Source organism: Mustelus asterias, chromosome 3, assembly GCF_964213995.1.
Source record: "Mustelus asterias chromosome 3, sMusAst1.hap1.1, whole genome shotgun sequence".
Taxonomy (NCBI): domain Eukaryota; kingdom Metazoa; phylum Chordata; class Chondrichthyes; order Carcharhiniformes; family Triakidae; genus Mustelus; species Mustelus asterias.
This window is the reverse complement of record NC_135803.1, coordinates 10,295,797-10,313,907: the sequence shown is the minus strand read 5'-3', so window position 1 is coordinate 10,313,907 and position 18,111 is coordinate 10,295,797. Positions and strand designations below refer to the sequence as shown.

At 42.8% G+C, this 18,111-nt stretch overlaps 1 protein-coding gene across 1 annotated transcript; it reads left to right on the top strand.

The window, feature by feature from the left end:
• The first annotated feature begins 767 nt into the window (after positions 1–767).
• Positions 768–17,415, top strand: LOC144485856 (extracellular calcium-sensing receptor-like). The gene is made up of 6 exons (XM_078203935.1): positions 768–976; positions 1,450–1,741; positions 3,562–4,395; positions 11,250–11,477; positions 11,694–11,817; positions 16,505–17,415. Exons 1-6 carry the CDS (start codon positions 768–770, stop codon positions 17,413–17,415), a joined length of 2,598 nt encoding a protein of 865 aa, XP_078060061.1.
• Positions 17,416–18,111: the final 696 nt, after the last annotated feature.

Sequence of the window (18,111 nt, the reverse complement as noted above, 5' to 3'; positions counted from 1 at the left end):
GAGAATGCACAGACAGTGACCCAAGCCGGGAATCAAACTTGGATCCCTGGCGCTGTGAGGCAGCAGTGCTCACCACTGTACTACCATAGTGCCCCAACATTACAGGTTAGTGAGAGAATAGATGGGTTACGATGTATTGTGGGTGCAGAATTAATTAGATATGGACAGTGGCCACAGAGATTTATTGCTATTCTGATGCAATACTGTGTTCGACTCTTTTCTTAGCAGCAAAAACCAGGACCAACGTGTTCAGGAAATTCAGACCAGTTCAATTCACAGAGGCATCTGCTTCTAGTGCCCAATGAACTGGACCATAAATCCTTGTTCCCTGATTCTTGGCACTGAAACTTGCCATCAAAGAAGACAAGGAAAGAACCCTATAAAAGTAAATATATTTCACAAACTACATAAGGAGCATTCATTATTTAGCAAATAATTTGTTCTTCCATGTTTACCATTTTCATTGCACAGAGTGGAATTACAGGAAAACGAATGCTTTCATTACTGCTCTCAGCTTAATTCCCCAAAATTGTTTCCAGTAACTCAAGGTAATTTGAACAAAGTTAAACTAACTTCGCTGCAGATAATGGAACACAATTATCAGACAGTGCTGCAGGGGTTGCTAAACCTGAAGTACTCGTGGGGTTTCTGTTGTTTTAATTATGCTTTTGGATGCTTATTCAGTTGTCAATAATAACTCAATATAAGAAAAAAAACCTGCTCTGTTTGTAACTGTCCAGTAGCAGACTCTGCCAGTGACAATTGCAATGTATTTGCTGTGTTGGGTGCTACTTGGTTTGGTGGCCTGTGTGTTTGCCAAAGACAATCCAAATTGCAGACTTCAAGGAAGATTTAATTTGCCAGAACTCGCACAAGATGGGGACATCATCATCGGTGGCATTTTTGCCATTCATTATCGAGGAGTACCTGCTGAGACTTCCTACCAAATGCGACCAGAGACACCGAGCTGCTTAGAGTGAGTGTGATCTTCTTGATGATGTTATTGAGTAAAAATGGAGAAACAGATAGAGACTCAAAGAGATTTCAGGAAAGAATTCCACAGAGTCGGTCCAAACTGGCTGAAGGCAGAGAAGGAAAGGAATGCATTGAGGTAGGAGTCAGAGCCACAGACCTGAAGCCAAAGGAGATGTTGTTATGAAGGGGAAGCAATGAATGTACATTTCAGTTGTCTCCAAATTAATCTCTCAATCAAATAGTTGGAAATTCGCATCTGACACGGTACATAATGTGTTGCACTATTTACGTATCGTTTCATTAATAGGTTGTTGTCACCCTAATACCCTTATGCCTTTATTTCTTGAGAGATTGAAAAATGTCATTGTATAAATGTATGTTCTCAGTATGTCTTGCTGGGGTAACAGTGTATGAAAGACCTTGCTGCATAAATACTTCCGAACATGTGCCTTTTTCATGTTTTATTTCTAACAGTTTTAACCTGAGAGCTTTTCGCTGGGTTCAACTGATGATCTTTGCTATTGAAGAAATTAATAATGACCCGATGCTTCTCCCCAACATCACGCTGGGCTATAAGATTTATGATTCCTGTGCCACCCCAACTTTGGCAATTCGAGCGGCCCTGACAGTTCTTAATGGTCAAGAGGAAAATGTTACATTTTTGAAATGTAATGAAGGCTCATCAGTGCATGCAGTGATTGGTGATTCTGGTTCAACGCAATCCATAGTAATTGCCAGGGCAGTGGGTATGTTTGGAATACCATTGGTAAGCAACAAAACATTTCACATGAAACTTTTTGTCAGTAGCATGGAGGTCAAGTGTAGCAGAAATATAGAACTCATTCCCCCCAAAAGGCTGTGGATACTAGGATAATTGACGCTTGAAGACTGACATTTAGCATTTTTGTTCAAGCTATGGACTAAGACAGTTAAATGCACTTGAGGTGCAGATCTATTGAATATGAGCCAGGTGGATTTAAGAAGTTTGAATGGCCTTCTCCTGAGTCTAATATTCCTCAGTCATTCTGAGCCACATCAACAAAGAGACATCAAGTTTTGATCACTTTATTCTGAGTTAGTTAAGCTGAGCTTGGGCAGAACTAGGGACTACAGCAATAGTCATGCTGGCACTGTGTGAAGAAAATAAATATTGCCAAGACTTACATTACTGAACCTGCCAGAAGGGACATGAGCTGATGTTGGGAAAGATGGGCTTGCATTCAGCTTTGATGCACTTCAGAGTCTCACAGCCTGCACTGAAGGTCAATCAAGCTGAGATATTGGAGGCCACCTTTCTGGTTTGGAATTGTATTTTCAGAATGAGGTGGAAGCGAATTTGAGAGAAGGAGAGAAAGCTATACAAATTATGAAATTAGATGCAGGCAATGTTCAGTTTAAAACAATTCTACATTCTAAATTCCTCTCATAATGTTGTTACTGGGTATCAACACTCAAATGAATTCTTAAAGTAGAGAAATGAACACGTCCAAGTCCTGCTAAATAAATTTGTGCCTTTGTGTACAAATGGACTCAGTGACAAAGTAAAGTTAATTTATTAGTCACAAGTAAGGCTTTCATTAACACCAATGAAGTTACTGTGAAATTCCCCTAGTTACCACACTCCGGCACCTGTTCAGGTCAATGCATTTAACCAGCACATCTTTCAGACTGTGGGAGGAAACCGGAGCACCCCGAGGAAACCCATGCAGGCACGGGGAGAATGTGCAAACTCCACACAGGCAGTGACCCAAGCCAGGAATTGAACCCAGGTCCCTGGCGCTGTGAGGCAGCTGTGCAAGCCAATGTGCCACCATGCCATCCAAAGTGCAGCAACGGTTGTGAAATCTGTATTCAAGCCGAATACACAGAAACAGAATTAATGTCTTCCCTCTTTTCTGGGTGTCAGCATTCTGTGTGAAATTGATTAGTTTCTTAGTTTCAGTTCTGAGTGTGATACAACCCACAGTCCACATTGACACCGATTGACATTCACGTGTAATCTGGCACTGGGAATAAAAGGGGTTAGACTGGTTTGTTGATCTTTGAAGGTTTGCACCAAGGTATAGTGTTAAGGCAAAGCAGAGTGAGCTTCAGTCCGCATTTAACCTGAGATCTTGACACTGCCAAAGCATTTCTAAAAGGAAAAGTTCATTTATTTCCACATGCCGACATCAATCTCATTGCTACCTGTAAAAAGTCCGACTATCACAGAACCATCGAGTCTGCATCGACACATTAGAAACATCTGAACTCCCACCTAATCCCATCTGCCAGCACTTGGCCAGAGCTCTGAATGTTATGATGTGCCAAGTGCTCATCCAGATACTTTTGAAAGGATGTGAGGCAAAACACTGATGCCGTGGACTGCATGACAGGACCCTGATGGATTTTACTCCCATTGAATTCAGGGGAAATTCAATGGGATGAGACCATTTATCAGCCGGCCAATCCGCAATGCCAGTTTTATGTTGTGGCAGCAAATTGAAAACCTGTTTCTTCGTGAATGAACAGTTTGAAGGCTGGGCTTTTTAGAAGATAGTATAAGTATTGAAATAAAAGTTAAATCTCTTCTTGATGTTTTCACAGATTAGCTATTTTTCTTCGTGCGTGTGCCTGAGCGATAAAAAGGAATTTCCCACTTTTTTCCGAACTGTACCCAGCGATTATTTTCAAGTCGCAGCGTTTGTGCAGCTGGTGAAACATTTTGGTTGGACCTGGCTGGCAGCGTTCGGATCCGATGATGATTATGGCCACCTGGGAATTTCAGCCTTCGTGGAACAAGTAACTAAAATTGGAGCCTGCGTTGCTTTCTCGGAATATCTTCCCAAAGTTTATGACAAGAAGAAAATCTTGCACCAAGTCGAGCTCATTAAGAAGTCAAAAGTCAAAGTTATTCTTGTCTTTTCTCCCGAGATAGACCTGAACTTCTTGGTGGAAGAACTTGTCCACCAGAATGTCACTGGATTGCAATGGTTGGCAAGTGAAGCCTGGATCACAGCAGCACTGCTCTCAACAGCAGCCAATTCTGATGTTATGGGTGGGACATTGGGCTGGGCAATTCGTAGAACTGATATTCCAGGGATTAAACAGTTCCTGGTTAGGCTCCATCCAAATAAGTATCCAGGCAATGAATTCATTAAGCAGTTTTGGGAAGCTGTGTTTCACTGCACATGGACAGCATACAACAGCACGGGGAAAGCAAGGCTTGGGCCTTTAGAACATGAGTGCACTGGACAAGAAGATTTAACAGTTGCCCAAAACGTATTTACTGATATATCACAATTGCGAGTTTCGTATAATACGTATAGAGCTGTTTATGCTGTGGCCCATTCCATACATAATATGTTACAGTGTAAAAACGGCCAAGGGCCATTTGTCAATAAAACATGTCCAGATGTTTCAAAACTTAAACCTTGGCAGGTAAGTTATATTCTATTTAAACTTACATTCACCCACTCTATCAATTACATGAGGTTAAAATTCCATTCAATGTACCTAGCAATGCCCTGTCAGATTACACAGGATTACATAGGATATAGAACACAGAAACAGACCATTCAGCCCAACCAGTCTATGCTCGTGTTTATGCTCCACATGAGCCTCCACCTATCTTTCGTCCTCTAAATCTGCCATCGTAACCATCTGTTTCCTTTGCCTGCATATTCCTGTCCAGTTTAATCTTAAATGCTTCCAAAACTTTTGCTTCAACTACTGTCTTGCAGTAGTGAGTTCCACATTCTTTTGATTTGATTTGATTTGATTTATGATTGTTAAATGTATGGGATACAGTGAAAAGTATTGTTTCTTGCCCGCTATACAGACAAAACACACCGTTCATAGACTACAAAGGCAAAAAGGAAAGGAGAGCGACTATGATGTTGTGGGCATTATGGAGACATGGTTAGAACAGGGACAGGAATGGTTGTTGGAAGTTCCAGGGTATAGATGTTTCAGTAAGAGTAGGGAAGGTGGTAAAAGAGGTGGAGGAGTAGCATTGTTAATCAAGGATAGTTTAACAGCTGCAGAAAGGCAGTTCGAAGGGGATCTGCCGACTGAGGTAATATGGGCTGAAGTTAGAAATAGGAAAGGAGTGGTCACGTTGTTAGGAGTTTTCTATAGGCCCCCAAATAGTAATAGAGATGTGGAGGAAGAAATTGCAAAGCAGATTATGGATATGTGTGGGGGTCACAGGGTAGTTGTCATGGGGGACTTTAACTTTCCAAATATTGATTGGAACCGTTATAGGTCGAATAGTTCGGATGGGGCAGTTTTTGAACAGTGTGTGCAGGAAGGTTTCCTGACACAATATGTGGATAGGCCAACAAGAGGTGGGGCTACTTTGGATTTGGTACTGGGTAATGAACCGGGCCAAGTGTTAGATTTGTTTGTGGGAGAGCACTTTGGAGATAGTGACCACAATTCAGTGTCTTTCACTATTGCATTGGAGAGGGATAGGGCCATACGGCAGGGCAAGGTTTATAATTGGGGGAGGGGTAATTATGATGCAATTAGATGGGAATTAGGGAGCATAAGATGGGAACAGAAACTGTCAGGGAAAAGCACAAATGAAAAGTGGAGCTTGTTCAAGGAACAAATACTGCGTGTCCTTGATAGGTATGTCCCTGTCAGGCAGGGAGGGAATGGACGAGTGAGGAAAGCATGGTTCACAAAAGAGGTGGAATGTCTTGTCAAGAGGAAAAGGGAAGCATATGTAAGGACGAGAAAACAAGGTTCAGTTGGGTCGCTTGAGGGTTACAAGGGAGCGAGGAATGAGCTAAAAAAAGGGCTTAGGAGAGCTAGGAGGGGGCATAAGAAGTCCTTGGCGGGTCGGATCAAGGAAAACCCCAAGGCCTTTTACTCTTATGTGAGAAGTAAAAGAATGACCAGGGTGAGGTTAGGGCTGGTCAAGGTCAGTAGTGGGATCATGTGCATGGAGTCAGAAGAGATAGGAAAGGCGATGAATGAATACTTTTCTTCAGTGTTCACCAAGGAGAGGGGCCATGTTTTTGAGGATGAGAGTGTGATATAGGCTGGAGGAGGTAGATGTTCTGAGGGAAGATGTATGAGCAATTTTGAAAAATCTGAGGGTCGATAAGTCCCCTGGGCCAGATAGGATATATCCTAGGATTCTTTGGGAGGCAAGGGATGAGATTGCAGAGCCTTTGGCTTTGATCTTTGTGTCCTCACTGTCCATGGGGATAGTGCCAGAGGACTGGAGAGTGGCGAATGTTGTTCCTCTGTTCAAGAAAGGAAATAGGAATGACCCTGGTAATTATAGGCCAGTTAATCTTACTCCGGTGGACGGTAAGTTAATGGAAAAGATCCTGAGGGATAGGATGTATGACCATTTGGAAAGATGCAGCTTAATCCGGGATAGTCAACACGGATTAGTGAAGGGTATGTCTTGCCTCACAAATTTGATTGAATTCTTTGAGGAGGTAACTAGGTGTGTAGATGAAGATAGAGCAGTTGATGTCGTATACATGGATTTTAGTAAGGCTTTTGATAAGGTTCCCCATGGTCGGCTCATGAAGAAAGTAAGGAGGTGTGGGATAGAGGAAGATTTGGCTGATTGGATAAGTAACTAGCTATCTCATAGAAGACAGAGGGTGTTGGTGGATGGAAAATTTTCAGACTGGAGACCAGTTAACAGCGGTGTACCACAGGGATCAGTGCTGGGTCCTCTGCTATTTGTGATTTTTATCAATGACTTGGAGGAGGGGGCTGAAGGGTGGGTCAGTAAATTTGCTGATGACACCAAGATTGGTGGAGTAGTGGATGAGGTGGAGGGCTGTTGTCGACTGCAAAGAGACATTGATAGGATGCAGAGCTGGGCTGAAAAATGGCAGATGGAATTTAACCCTGATAAGTGCGAGATGATTCATTTTGGTAGGACAAATTTGAATGCGGATTACAGGGTCAACGGCAGGGTTCTGAGGAATGTGGAGGAACAGAGAGAGCTTGGGGTTCATGTCCACAGATCTCTGAAGGTTGCCATTCAAGTGGATAGAGCCGTGAAGAAGGCCTATAGTGTGTTAGCGTTTATTAACAGGGGGTTTGAGTTTAAGAGCCGTGGGGTTATGATGCAACTGTACAGGACCTTGGTGAGACCACATTTGGAATATTGTGCGCAGTTCTGGTCACCTCACTATAAGAATGATGTAGAAGCATTGGAAAGAGTGCAAAGGAGATTTACCAGGATGTTGCCTGGTTTGGAGGGTAGGTCTTATGAGGAAAGGTTGAGGGAGCTAGGGCTTTTCTCTTTAGAGCAGAGGAGAATGAGAGGTGACTTAATAGAGGTTTATAAGATAATGAGGGGGATAGATAGAGTGGACGTTCAGAGACTATTTCCTTGGGTGGATGTAGCTATTACTAGGGGCCATAACTATAAGGTTCATGGTGGGAGATACAGGAAGGATGTCCGAGGAAGGTTCTTTACTCAGAGAGTGGTTGGGGTGTGGAATAGACTGCCTGCTTTGATAGTGGAGTCGGACACTTTAGGCACTTTCAAGGGGTTATTGGATAGGCACATGGAGCACACCAGAATGATAGGGAGTAGGATAGCTTGATCTTGGTTTCGGACAAAGCTCGGCACAACATCGAGGTCCGAAGGGCCTGTACTGTGCTGTATACTGTTCTGTGTTCTATGTTCTATGAGAGGCTGCAGAATTTAGTGTTACAGCCATCACTAGGGTGTGGAGAAAGATCAACTTAATGTATGGTAGATCCATTCAATAGTCTGATGGCAGCAGGGAAGAAATATTCTTGGTATGTGATCTCAGATTTTTGCATCTTTTTCCCGATGGAAGAAGGTGGAAAAGAGTATGTCTGGGGTACTTGGAGTCTTTGATTATGCTGGTACTCTTCCAACGCAGCAGGATGTATATGAGTCAATGGATGGGAGGCTGGTTTGCATGATGCACTGGGCTATGTTCACAACCCTTTGTAGTTTTTGGCGGATAGGGTTAAAGAGAATCCTAAGGCGTTCTATAGGTATGTCAAGAACAGAAGGTTGGTTAGGGCAAGTTTAGGGCCAGTTATAGATGGCAGAGGGAAGTTATGTGTGGAACCGGAGGAGATTGGTGAAGCATTGAACCAATATTTCTCTTCGGTGTTCACGCAAGGGGACATGAATATAGCTGAGGAGGACACTGGGTTGCAAGGGAGTAGAATAGACAGTATTACAGTTGATAAGGAGGATGTGCAGGATATTCTGGAGGGTCTGAAAATAGATAAATCCCCTGGTCCGGATGGGATTTATCCAAGGATTCTCTGGGAGGCAAGAGAAGTGATTGCAGAGCCTCTGGCTCTGATCTTCAGGTCGTCGTTGGCCTCTGGTATAGTACCAGAAGATTGGAGGTTAGCGAATGTTGTCCCATTGTTTAAGAAGGGGAACAGAGACTTCCCCGGGAATTATAGACCGGTGAGTCTCACTTCTGTTGTCGGCAAGATGTTGGAAAAAATTATAAGGGATAGGATTTATAGTTATTTGGAGAGTAATGAATTGATAGGTGATAGTCAGCATGGTTTTGTGGCAGGTAGGTCGTGCCTTACTAACCTTATTGAGTTTTTTGAGAAAGTGACCAAGGAGGTGGATGGGGGCAAGGCAGTGGACGTGGTATATATGGATTTTAGTAAGGCGTTTGATAAGGTTCACCATGGTAGGCTTCTGCAGAAAATGCAGATGTATGGGATTGGGGGTGATCTAGGAAATTGGATCAGGAATTGGCTAGCGGATAGGAAACAGAGGGTGGTGGTTGATAGTAAATATTCATCATGGAGTGCGGTTACAAGTGGTGTACCTCAGGGATCTGTTTTGGGGCCACTGCTGTTTGTAATATTTATTAATGATCTGGATGAGGGTATAGTTGGGTGGATTAGCAAATTTGCTGATGACACCAAAGTCGGTGGTGTGGTAGACAGTGAGGAAGGGTGTCGTAGTTTGCAGGAAGACTTAGACAGGTTGCAAAGTTGGGCCGAGAGGTGGCGGATGGAGTTTAATGCGGAGAAGTGTGAGGTAATTCACTTTGGTAGGAATAACAGATGTGTTGAGTATAGGGCTAACGGGAGGACTTTGAATAGTGTGGAGGAGCAGAGGGATCTAGGTGTATGTGTGCATAGATCCCTGAAAGTTGGGAATCAAGTAGATAAGGTTGTTAAGAAGGCATATGGTGTCTTGGCGTTTATTGGTAGGGGGATTGAATTTAGGAGTCGTAGCGTTATGTTGCAACTGTACACAACTCTGGTGCGGCCGCACTTGGAGTACTGTGTGCAGTTCTGGTCCCCACATTACAGGAAGGATGTGGAGGCTTTGGAGAGGGTGCAGAGGAGGTTTACCAGGATGTTGCCTGGTATGGAGGGGAGATCCTATGAGGAGAGGCTGAGGGATTTGGGATTGTTTTCGCTGGAAAGGCGGCGGCTAAGAGGGGATCTTATTGAAACATATAAGATGATTAGAGGTTTAGATAGGGTGGATAGTGATAGCCTTTTTCCTCTGATGGAGAAATCCAGCACGAGGGGGCATGGCTTTAAATTGAGGGGGGGTAGTTATAGAACCGATGTCAGGGGTAGGTTCTTTACCCAGAGGGTGGTGAGGGATTGGAATGCCCTGCCAGCATCAGTAGTAAATGCGCCTAGTTTGGGGGCGTTTAAGAGATCCGTAGATAGGTTCATGGACGAAAAGAAATTGGTTTAGGTTGGAGGGTCACAGTTTTTTTTTTTAACTGGTCGGTGCAACATCGTGGGCCGAAGGGCCTGTTCTGCGCTGTAATGTTCTATGTTCTATGTTCTATGTTCTATGTTTCTCACCACTCTGGGGGAAGCGGATTCTTTGCAATTCCAACCTGGATTTCTGGTGACTGTCTTTTATTGATAGCACCGAGTTATACTGAAAGATAATAAGGCGTGTAATTGGTGAATGTCACAACTAAATGCAATTCATGTTTGACTGTTGCTTTACAGAAAAGAAATGGAGATTTAAATTGAGAAGGTGAATAACTTTTACAGCAAGTTGTGGTTAATGCCATGCATTTATCTTTTGAAACTACTTGTCTATCTGGTATGATGTAGTTTACTGGAATTTGAGGATGATGCGCGATTAAATCACTCGGGAGGCTGGATCGTACCCGGGAAATAAAGGCTTTTATTAGTAACAAGAATGGAGCATACTGCTTAACAATACAATCCCAGACTAAAGGGTCACCAGGCAGTGCAGTGACCTTTATACTCCTACAGGTAGGCGGAGCCAACCGGAGTGTACCACAGAACAATACCAACAGGTAGAACACCCCAACCCTAACCCCAACAGTGACAACAGTAACATATGTACAAGTACCCATAGTGCTAACCATCTATGGTTCAGTACCCATAGTGGTAACCATCTATGGTTCACCACAGAGGATATGCTGCTTTAACAGATAAGATGTGTTTGGAGCCTGCCTCTAATACTGTAAACAGGTACATTGAGCATCAGATGAGACATTAAACCAAGGTACATCTCCCCTCTTAGGTTCACATAAACAACCCTATGGTATTATTCATCTTGGTGTCCTGGACAACATGTAACCCTTATTGAACATCGAGAACAAATAAGAACAAAACCTCAGCAGGTCAGGCAGCATTCAAGTTAAGAGACTGGTGAGAGCTCATTGACCTGAAGTGTTGGCTCTGTCTCTCTTCACAAATGCTGTCTGACCTGCTGAGTTTTTCGAGCTTTTTTCTGAATTCTTCCTTCGGCTGCGGGCATCACTGGCAAGGTCAGCATTTGTTGCCTATCCCTAATACTGCTTAAACTAAATTGGCTTGCAGGAACATTTCAGAGGGTAGCTGAGAGTCAACCAAATTGCTGAGGATCTGAAGCAATCTCCCAGAATTAGGAAAGGAGTAAATGACCTGAGCATCGCTTTCAGTTATTGGTTGAGGAATACATATTGCCATGGCATCAGGGGAAATCATCTGCTCTTAGTCAAATAGTGTCATGTGATCATTTACTTCCACTTGTGAGGATCGATGTCCATCTGAAAGATGACATCGCCAATGGTGATACATCACTGGAGTGTCAGCTGAGGTTATGTGGTCAGCCTTTGGAGTGGGACTTGAAGCAGTGAACTTGTGAGAGGCAAATATCCAAGACATACCTACAGCCACTCCAAACTCAGATGTAATTTACAGCATACTCTCAGCACTGTAGTGAATTCAAATAACACAATGTTGGTTTTAAATATTACAGGTATCGCAGTGAGAGCATAAGAATGTTCTGTGATTTCTTTGCAAAGGTCCTTCATTACTTAAAGAAGGTGGAATTCACAACTGCATTTGGAGATGAAGTGAGATTCGATGCCAATGGTGATCCTCTAGCAGTCTATGATCTCGTGAACTGGCAGCTGACAGAAAATGGGAACATAGAGTATGTGAAAGTCGGCCAGTATGATGCATCTGTCGGTGCAGGGAAAGAACTTGTTCTCGAGGAAGAACGTATAGTGTGGAGCGGAGGACAAAAAATGGTAAGGCGCAATTGTGCAACTATCTTATTGAATGCTATTAAAAGTTTGCATTGCAAAAGCTATTCTGTAATCAATATTATCAGCTTATTTTTGTACACATGACGGGTAATGAAACAAATGTCAGAATTTCTCTCCAGGTTAAACAAATCTTATTTGTAAACCAGCATAAAATACACATGTAATAAAATGGAATCTTACTGTTCATTTCACATCCAGGTCATTGAGTCAAAGTGTAGTGAAACCTGTCAACCTGGAACAAGGAAAGGAGCCAGAGCTGGGCAGCCAATTTGTTGTTACGATTGTATACCCTGTGCTGAAGGTGAAATCAGTAACCAAACTGGTGTGTATATCTATCTGTATACCTATCCATACATGATTGTCTATCTATCCATTTATCTACATCTATTTAGCTATGTATCTATATTTATCTATCTATTTCTGTCAGTCTGCCTAATCACATATCTGTGACCTTGAGGGCAAGCTATATGTTATTTGGTTTCATGATATATCTGCTTGGATCAGTGATCTTATGGTCTTAACGGCTGCTCCTTAGCAGTGTCATAATACATCATGTGGTTCTTACATTCACCCTTTTATTAAAAGATATGAGGATGAAATTACTCTTCAGAAATGGAGCAGAATAAATTGGCAGTCTGTTTTCCACATCACTCTAATCCTTTCCAATGCCTCCTTAATTGCCCTGTTACATAAGAACAAAAGAAATAAGAAATAGGAGCAAGAATCAGGGTGGCACATTGGCACAGCGGTTAGCGCCATTCCCTCACAGCACCAGGGATCTGGGTTCGGTTCCCAACTTGGGTCATTGTCTGATTGGAGTTTGCACGTTCACCCTGTGTCTGCGTGGGTTTCCTCCGGGTGTTCCGGTTTCCTCACACAATCCAAAAAATGTGCTGGTTAGTTTGATTTGCCATGCTAAATTCTCCCTCAGTGTAACCGAACAGGGGCTAGTGTGTGGTAGCTAGGGAATTTTCACGGTAACTTCATTGCAGTGTTAATGTAAGCCTACTTGTGACTAATATGTGAATAAATTTTAACTTTACTGAGAATTGGCCATATGATCCCATGAGCCTACACTACCATTCAATGACATCGTGGCTGATCTTCAATCTCAACTGGGGGAAGGGGGGGGGGGGGGGTAGGAACCAAAGCAAAGGTGAACTCACTGAAAGGGAACTAGAGAGTTGGGCCAGTAACACTCAGAGGAAGAGCAGGCAGGGTGTGGTTGCTGATAAAAGACGGTCTCATGGACTGAAATGCATTTGTTTCAATGTGAGAAATATAACAAGTAAGGCAGATGAACTTAGAGCTTGGATTAGTACTTGGAACTATGATGTTGTTGCCATTACAGAGATTTGGTTAAGGGAAGGAAGGATTGGCAGCTTAACGTTCCAGGATACAGATTTTTCAGGTGGGATAGAGGGGGATGTAAAAGGAGTGCGGGAGTTGCACCACTGGTGAAGGAGAATATCACAGCTGTGCTGTGGGAGGACACAGCGGAGGACTCATACAGTGAGGCAATATGGCTAGAGCTCAGGAATAGGAAGGATATAGTTACAGTGTTGGGGGTTGACTATAGGCCTTCCAACAGCCAGCAGGAGATAGAGGAACAAATATGTGGACAGATTTTGGCAAGGTGTAAAAGTAACAGAGTTATTGTAGTGGGTGATTTTTAACTTCCCCTATATTGGCTGGGACTTACTTAGTGCTCGGGGTGTGGATGGGTCAGAGTTTGTAAGGAGCATCCAGGAGGGCTTCTTGAAACAGTATGTAGATAGTCCAACCAGGGAAGAGGCCATACTGGACCTAGTATTGGGGAATGAGCCCAACCAGGTGGTCGACATTTCAGTAAGGCAGCAGTTGGCGAACAGTGACCATAATTCAGTAAGCTTTAAGGTACTGATAGATAAAGATAAGTGTAGTCCTCAGGTAAAGGTGCTAAATTGGGGGAAGGCTAAATACAACAATCTTAGGCAGAAACTGAAGAGTGTAGATTGGAGGCAGATGTTTGAGGGCAAATCAACATCTGGCATGTGGGAGGGTTTCAAATGTAAATTGATAGGAATTCAGGACCAGCACATTCTGGTAAGGATGAAGGATAAGTATGGCAAGTTTCGGGAACCTTGGATAACAAGAGATATTGTGAAACTATCAAAAAGAGAAAGGAAGCATTTGTCAAGACTAGGAGCCTGGAAACACACAAAGCTAGTGTGGAATACAAGAAAAGGTGGAAAGAAACTTAAGCAAGGAGTCAGGAGGGCTAAAAGGAGTCCGGAAAAGTCATTGGCCAGCAGGATTAAGGAAAATCCCAAGGTTTTTTTTATACATGTATAAAGAGCAAGAGGGTAGCCAGGGAGTGGTTGGCCTATTCAAGGACAGGGGAGGGAATCAATGCGTGGAGCCAGAAGAAATGCGTGAGGTATTAAATAAGTACTTTACGTCAGTATTCACCAAAGACAAGGACTTGGTGGATAATGAGTCTAGGGAAGGGTGTGTAGATAATTTGGGTCATGTTGAGATCAAAAAGGAGGAGGCATTGGGCGTCTTGAGAAACATTCAGGTAGAAAACTCCCCAGTACCTGATGGGATGTATCCCAGACCACTGAGAGAGGCAAGGGAAGAAATTACTGGGGCCTTGAGAGAAATCTTTGTATCCCCACTGGCTACAGGGGAGGTCCCAGAAGATTGGAGGGCCAATGTTGTTCCTTTGTTTAAGAAGGAGAGCAAGCATAATCTAGGTAATTACAGGCTGATGAGCCGTAGGAAAATTATTGGAGAGGATTCTTCAAGACAGGATTTACTCCTACTTGGAAATAAATTGACGTATTAGCGAGAGGCAACATGGCTTTGTGAAGGAGTGGTCATGTCTCACTAACTTGATCGAGTTTTTCGAGGAAGTGACAAAGATGATTGTTGAGGGTGGGACAGTGGATGCTGTCTACATAGACTTCAGTACAGCCTTTGACAAGGTCCCTCATGGCAGACTGGTACAGAGGTGAAGTTGGAGGGGATCAGAGGTGAACTGACAAGATGGATACAGAACTGACTCGGTCACAGAAGACAGAGGGTAGCAATGGAAGGGTGCATTTTTGAATGGAGGGCTGTAACTAGTGGCGTTCCTCAGGGAATTATGCTGGGACCTTTGTTGTTTGTAATATATATAAATGATTTGGAGGAAAATGTAACTGGTTAGAGAGTAGAGGCATTGGTCAGCTTCCTGAACTATAGTGTCAGCAAGGAGGGGAGCAGGACATTTTATTGGTGATCGGGACACCTAAAATGTTGAAGCTCTCGACCATTTCTACTTTGTCCCCATTGATGTAGACAGGGGCATGCCCTCCATTATGTTTCTTGAAGTCGATGACAACCTCCTTTATTTTGTTGACATTGAGGGAGAGATTATTTTAGTCACACCAGTTCACCAGATTCTCGATCTCATTCCTGTTCTCTGACTCATCATTGCTTGAGATCCGAAACACTACGGTGGTGTCATCAGCAAACTTGAAAATCAAATTGGAGGAGAATTTGGCCACACAGTCATGGTGTGTAAGGAGTACTGTAGAGGGCTGAGGATGCAGCCTTGTGGAAAATCCGGTGTTGAGGATGATCGTGGAGGAGATGTTGTTGCCTATGCTTACTGATGGCGGCCTGTGGGTGAACACCAGGGGTGGGGGAATGTAGTCGTTAAGTGGCATTAACTGCCTATTAACAGTCTCAAGAAGCAAGAAGGCAGATGGGCCTCCACCTATCCCCTCCCACGCAATTAAATAGCACCCCCCCGACCCCCCCACCACCCTTACCACCAGCAAACTGGCCTGGGAAAGGGCATTAAATTCCGCCCCTGTTTTCAGCTCCCTCATGCCACCGATTTTGCTCCAATGTATTTCATACTGAGCCATGTGGGATGGATACAAATAGGATTAATTTCATTTGTGAAACGCTCAATTGTGCGCGAAGAAACTTAGAGGAGGTTCATATCAGCTCAGAGGACAGGAAATATTGCAGAATGTAGATGAAAATGATCAATTTAAATGCCACAATACATAGATATTTCCAGATCATAGAACCCTACAGCGTAGGATGCGGACAATCAGTCCATTGTGTCTCTGCTGGTTTTTTGAAGATTTATCCAAATAATTACACACACTTGCTCTATCATCAAGCTCTGAATTTCCCCCGCTAAGTATTTACCCAAGTCTTTGGGAAGTTAATATTGAATCTAATTTCAGACAGTGCATTACCGATCATGATATATATTGTCACATTAAATAATTCAGCTGGCATGTGTTTTTGTCAAATCCATCCAGTCTGCAGATGTTGAGGAGTGTTAACTCCCAGTGGGAACAGTTTTTCCTTCTTAAATCCACCAAAACTTTTCATGATTTTGAACACCTGTATTAAATCTCCTCCTAATCTCTCTGCTTGAAGGAGAACAATCCTAGGTTTTGCAAATCTCTCCATGTAACGAAAATATTTGAGCAGATAAGCCTGTACTTTGCATTGATGAGATTTGGGGACCAGCTGAATGAGTAACCTGCCAGCATCTAAAAGCCACAAAAAGGTTTCGCAATCCCATCCGATTATGTGTAACCAGTTGAAGTTGCAGCTGATCAGTGGAAGAACAAACCAATTCCAAACTGACAAATTTGAGTAAAGTTTGTAAACTTCCAAGTGAGTCTTGGGGTGTTCTGTTTCCAAGGTAAAATGCTGGGCAAGTCAGGTGAAACAGTCAGATAAAATTGGGGAAAATTCTTTCAAGTCCTATTCATTATAGGCTTAATGGACCGAATGGCCTCCTTCTGTGCTGTAGGATCCTATACTTCTACATATCACACATCCTGATTGTTGAATCGGAAACATTGAGTAATTGGTAAAAGTTCTTCAGAAAGAATTACCAAAAGGCACGAAGGGAAGTAGGCGTTTTCAGGCAGTTTGTGTCTCCTGTTTGATAAATAGAGTTAGGTTTGTGTTGAAATTTGTTGGAAAATATTCTGTGTTGTCTTCTGCAGATTCAGTGGACTGTTTGGCATGTCACTCAGATTACTGGCCAAACCTAAAAAGAGACACATGCATTCTCAAGGAAATTGAATATTTGTCATTTGGAGGCACCATGGGAATCATATTAACAACACTATCCTCAGCTGGTACTTGTATATCACTGGCTGTTATTGCTGTTTTCTACCATTACAAGAATACACCAATTGTCAAAGCAAACAATTCTGAGTTAAGCTTCCTTCTTTTATTTTCATTGGTACTCTGCTTCCTCTGCTCCCTTCTCTTCATGGGTCAACCAAACATCTGGTCCTGCATTTTGCGACATACAGCATTTGCTATTATATTTGTCCTTTGCATATCTTGCATTCTTGGGAAAACTATGATGGTATTAATGGCATTCAATGCAAGGCGTCCAAACAATGATGTGGCGAAATGGTTTGGCCCTCTACAGCGAAGACTGTCCATATTTTCTCTGCCATCAATTCAAGTTGTGATATGTATTCTTTGGTTGACCTTATCACCCCCATATTCTGCAAAGAATACTGAACACAACAGTGCAACCATTATATTAGAATGTGATGTGGGGTCAGCAACAGCCTTCTATTCTGTGTTGGGCTACATAGGTTTACTATCTGCCATGTGCTTTGTTCTTGCATTTCTAGCGCGTGAGTTACCAGATAGCTTCAATGAAGCAAAGTTTATCACCTTCAGCATGCTGATTTTCTGTGCCGTTTGGGTCACTTTCATTCCAGTTTATATCAATTCTGGAAAGGATACAGTAGCTGTTGAGATATTTGCCATATTGTCTTCCAGTTTTGGTTTGCTTACCTGTATATTTGCTCCTAAGGTTTATATCATTCTGGTGAAACCGGAACTGAACACCAAGAAAACTTTAATGGGCAGGCCACCCTCTAACAAATTTTGAATGCGAGAAGATTAATAAACTTTGGTATGTCCAAAAACCGAATTATACAAGTGTCCTGACTTATGTACTACAATGCTAAAGTTAGTATTTGTCACTTTTACATCATGGCTGTAGAATTGAGAAGATTCCTTGGAAAATGTATGAGTGCAAATAAACAGTAATGTACACATGTGAGTGCTTGTTTAGTCTTCCCTTTATCAATCCTATTTAAGCAGTTTCCTGGCAGGGTGATTTCTGGCAGCTCTGTGACTAGCATCTTCATTCCTGTCTATAGCTGTAAAAATTTAAATTGGACTGCAAAATTAGTGGGCTGCAAAAGAAGAAGTGAGTTTGAAGAAACCACAGCTATCAATCAGGCTTAGAGTTTTTGTAAACAATGTGATTAGGAACAATGGGGTACTTGAGATGCATTCAAGCATGAAGGGAAAGGTAAATACACACAGCAAACAGACTGAACTGTTAATGAAAGCCTGTTTCAAATCACTGCGCTATGAAAATGTAAGACATTAAGGGTTTTCATTGGAGTAAAGAGGATTTCAAAGTCCAAAATTTCTAGGAAGGCTCGGAGGCATCAAATCAAAGCAGTCAGAATACATTTGGCCGAAGTGACAGCTGAGGAGAAGGGAACCTGCCCTCCCTCCTCCTCAGGGACATTAACATTTCCTCTGTGTCAGAGGACTTCAAAGGAGTCTGCTC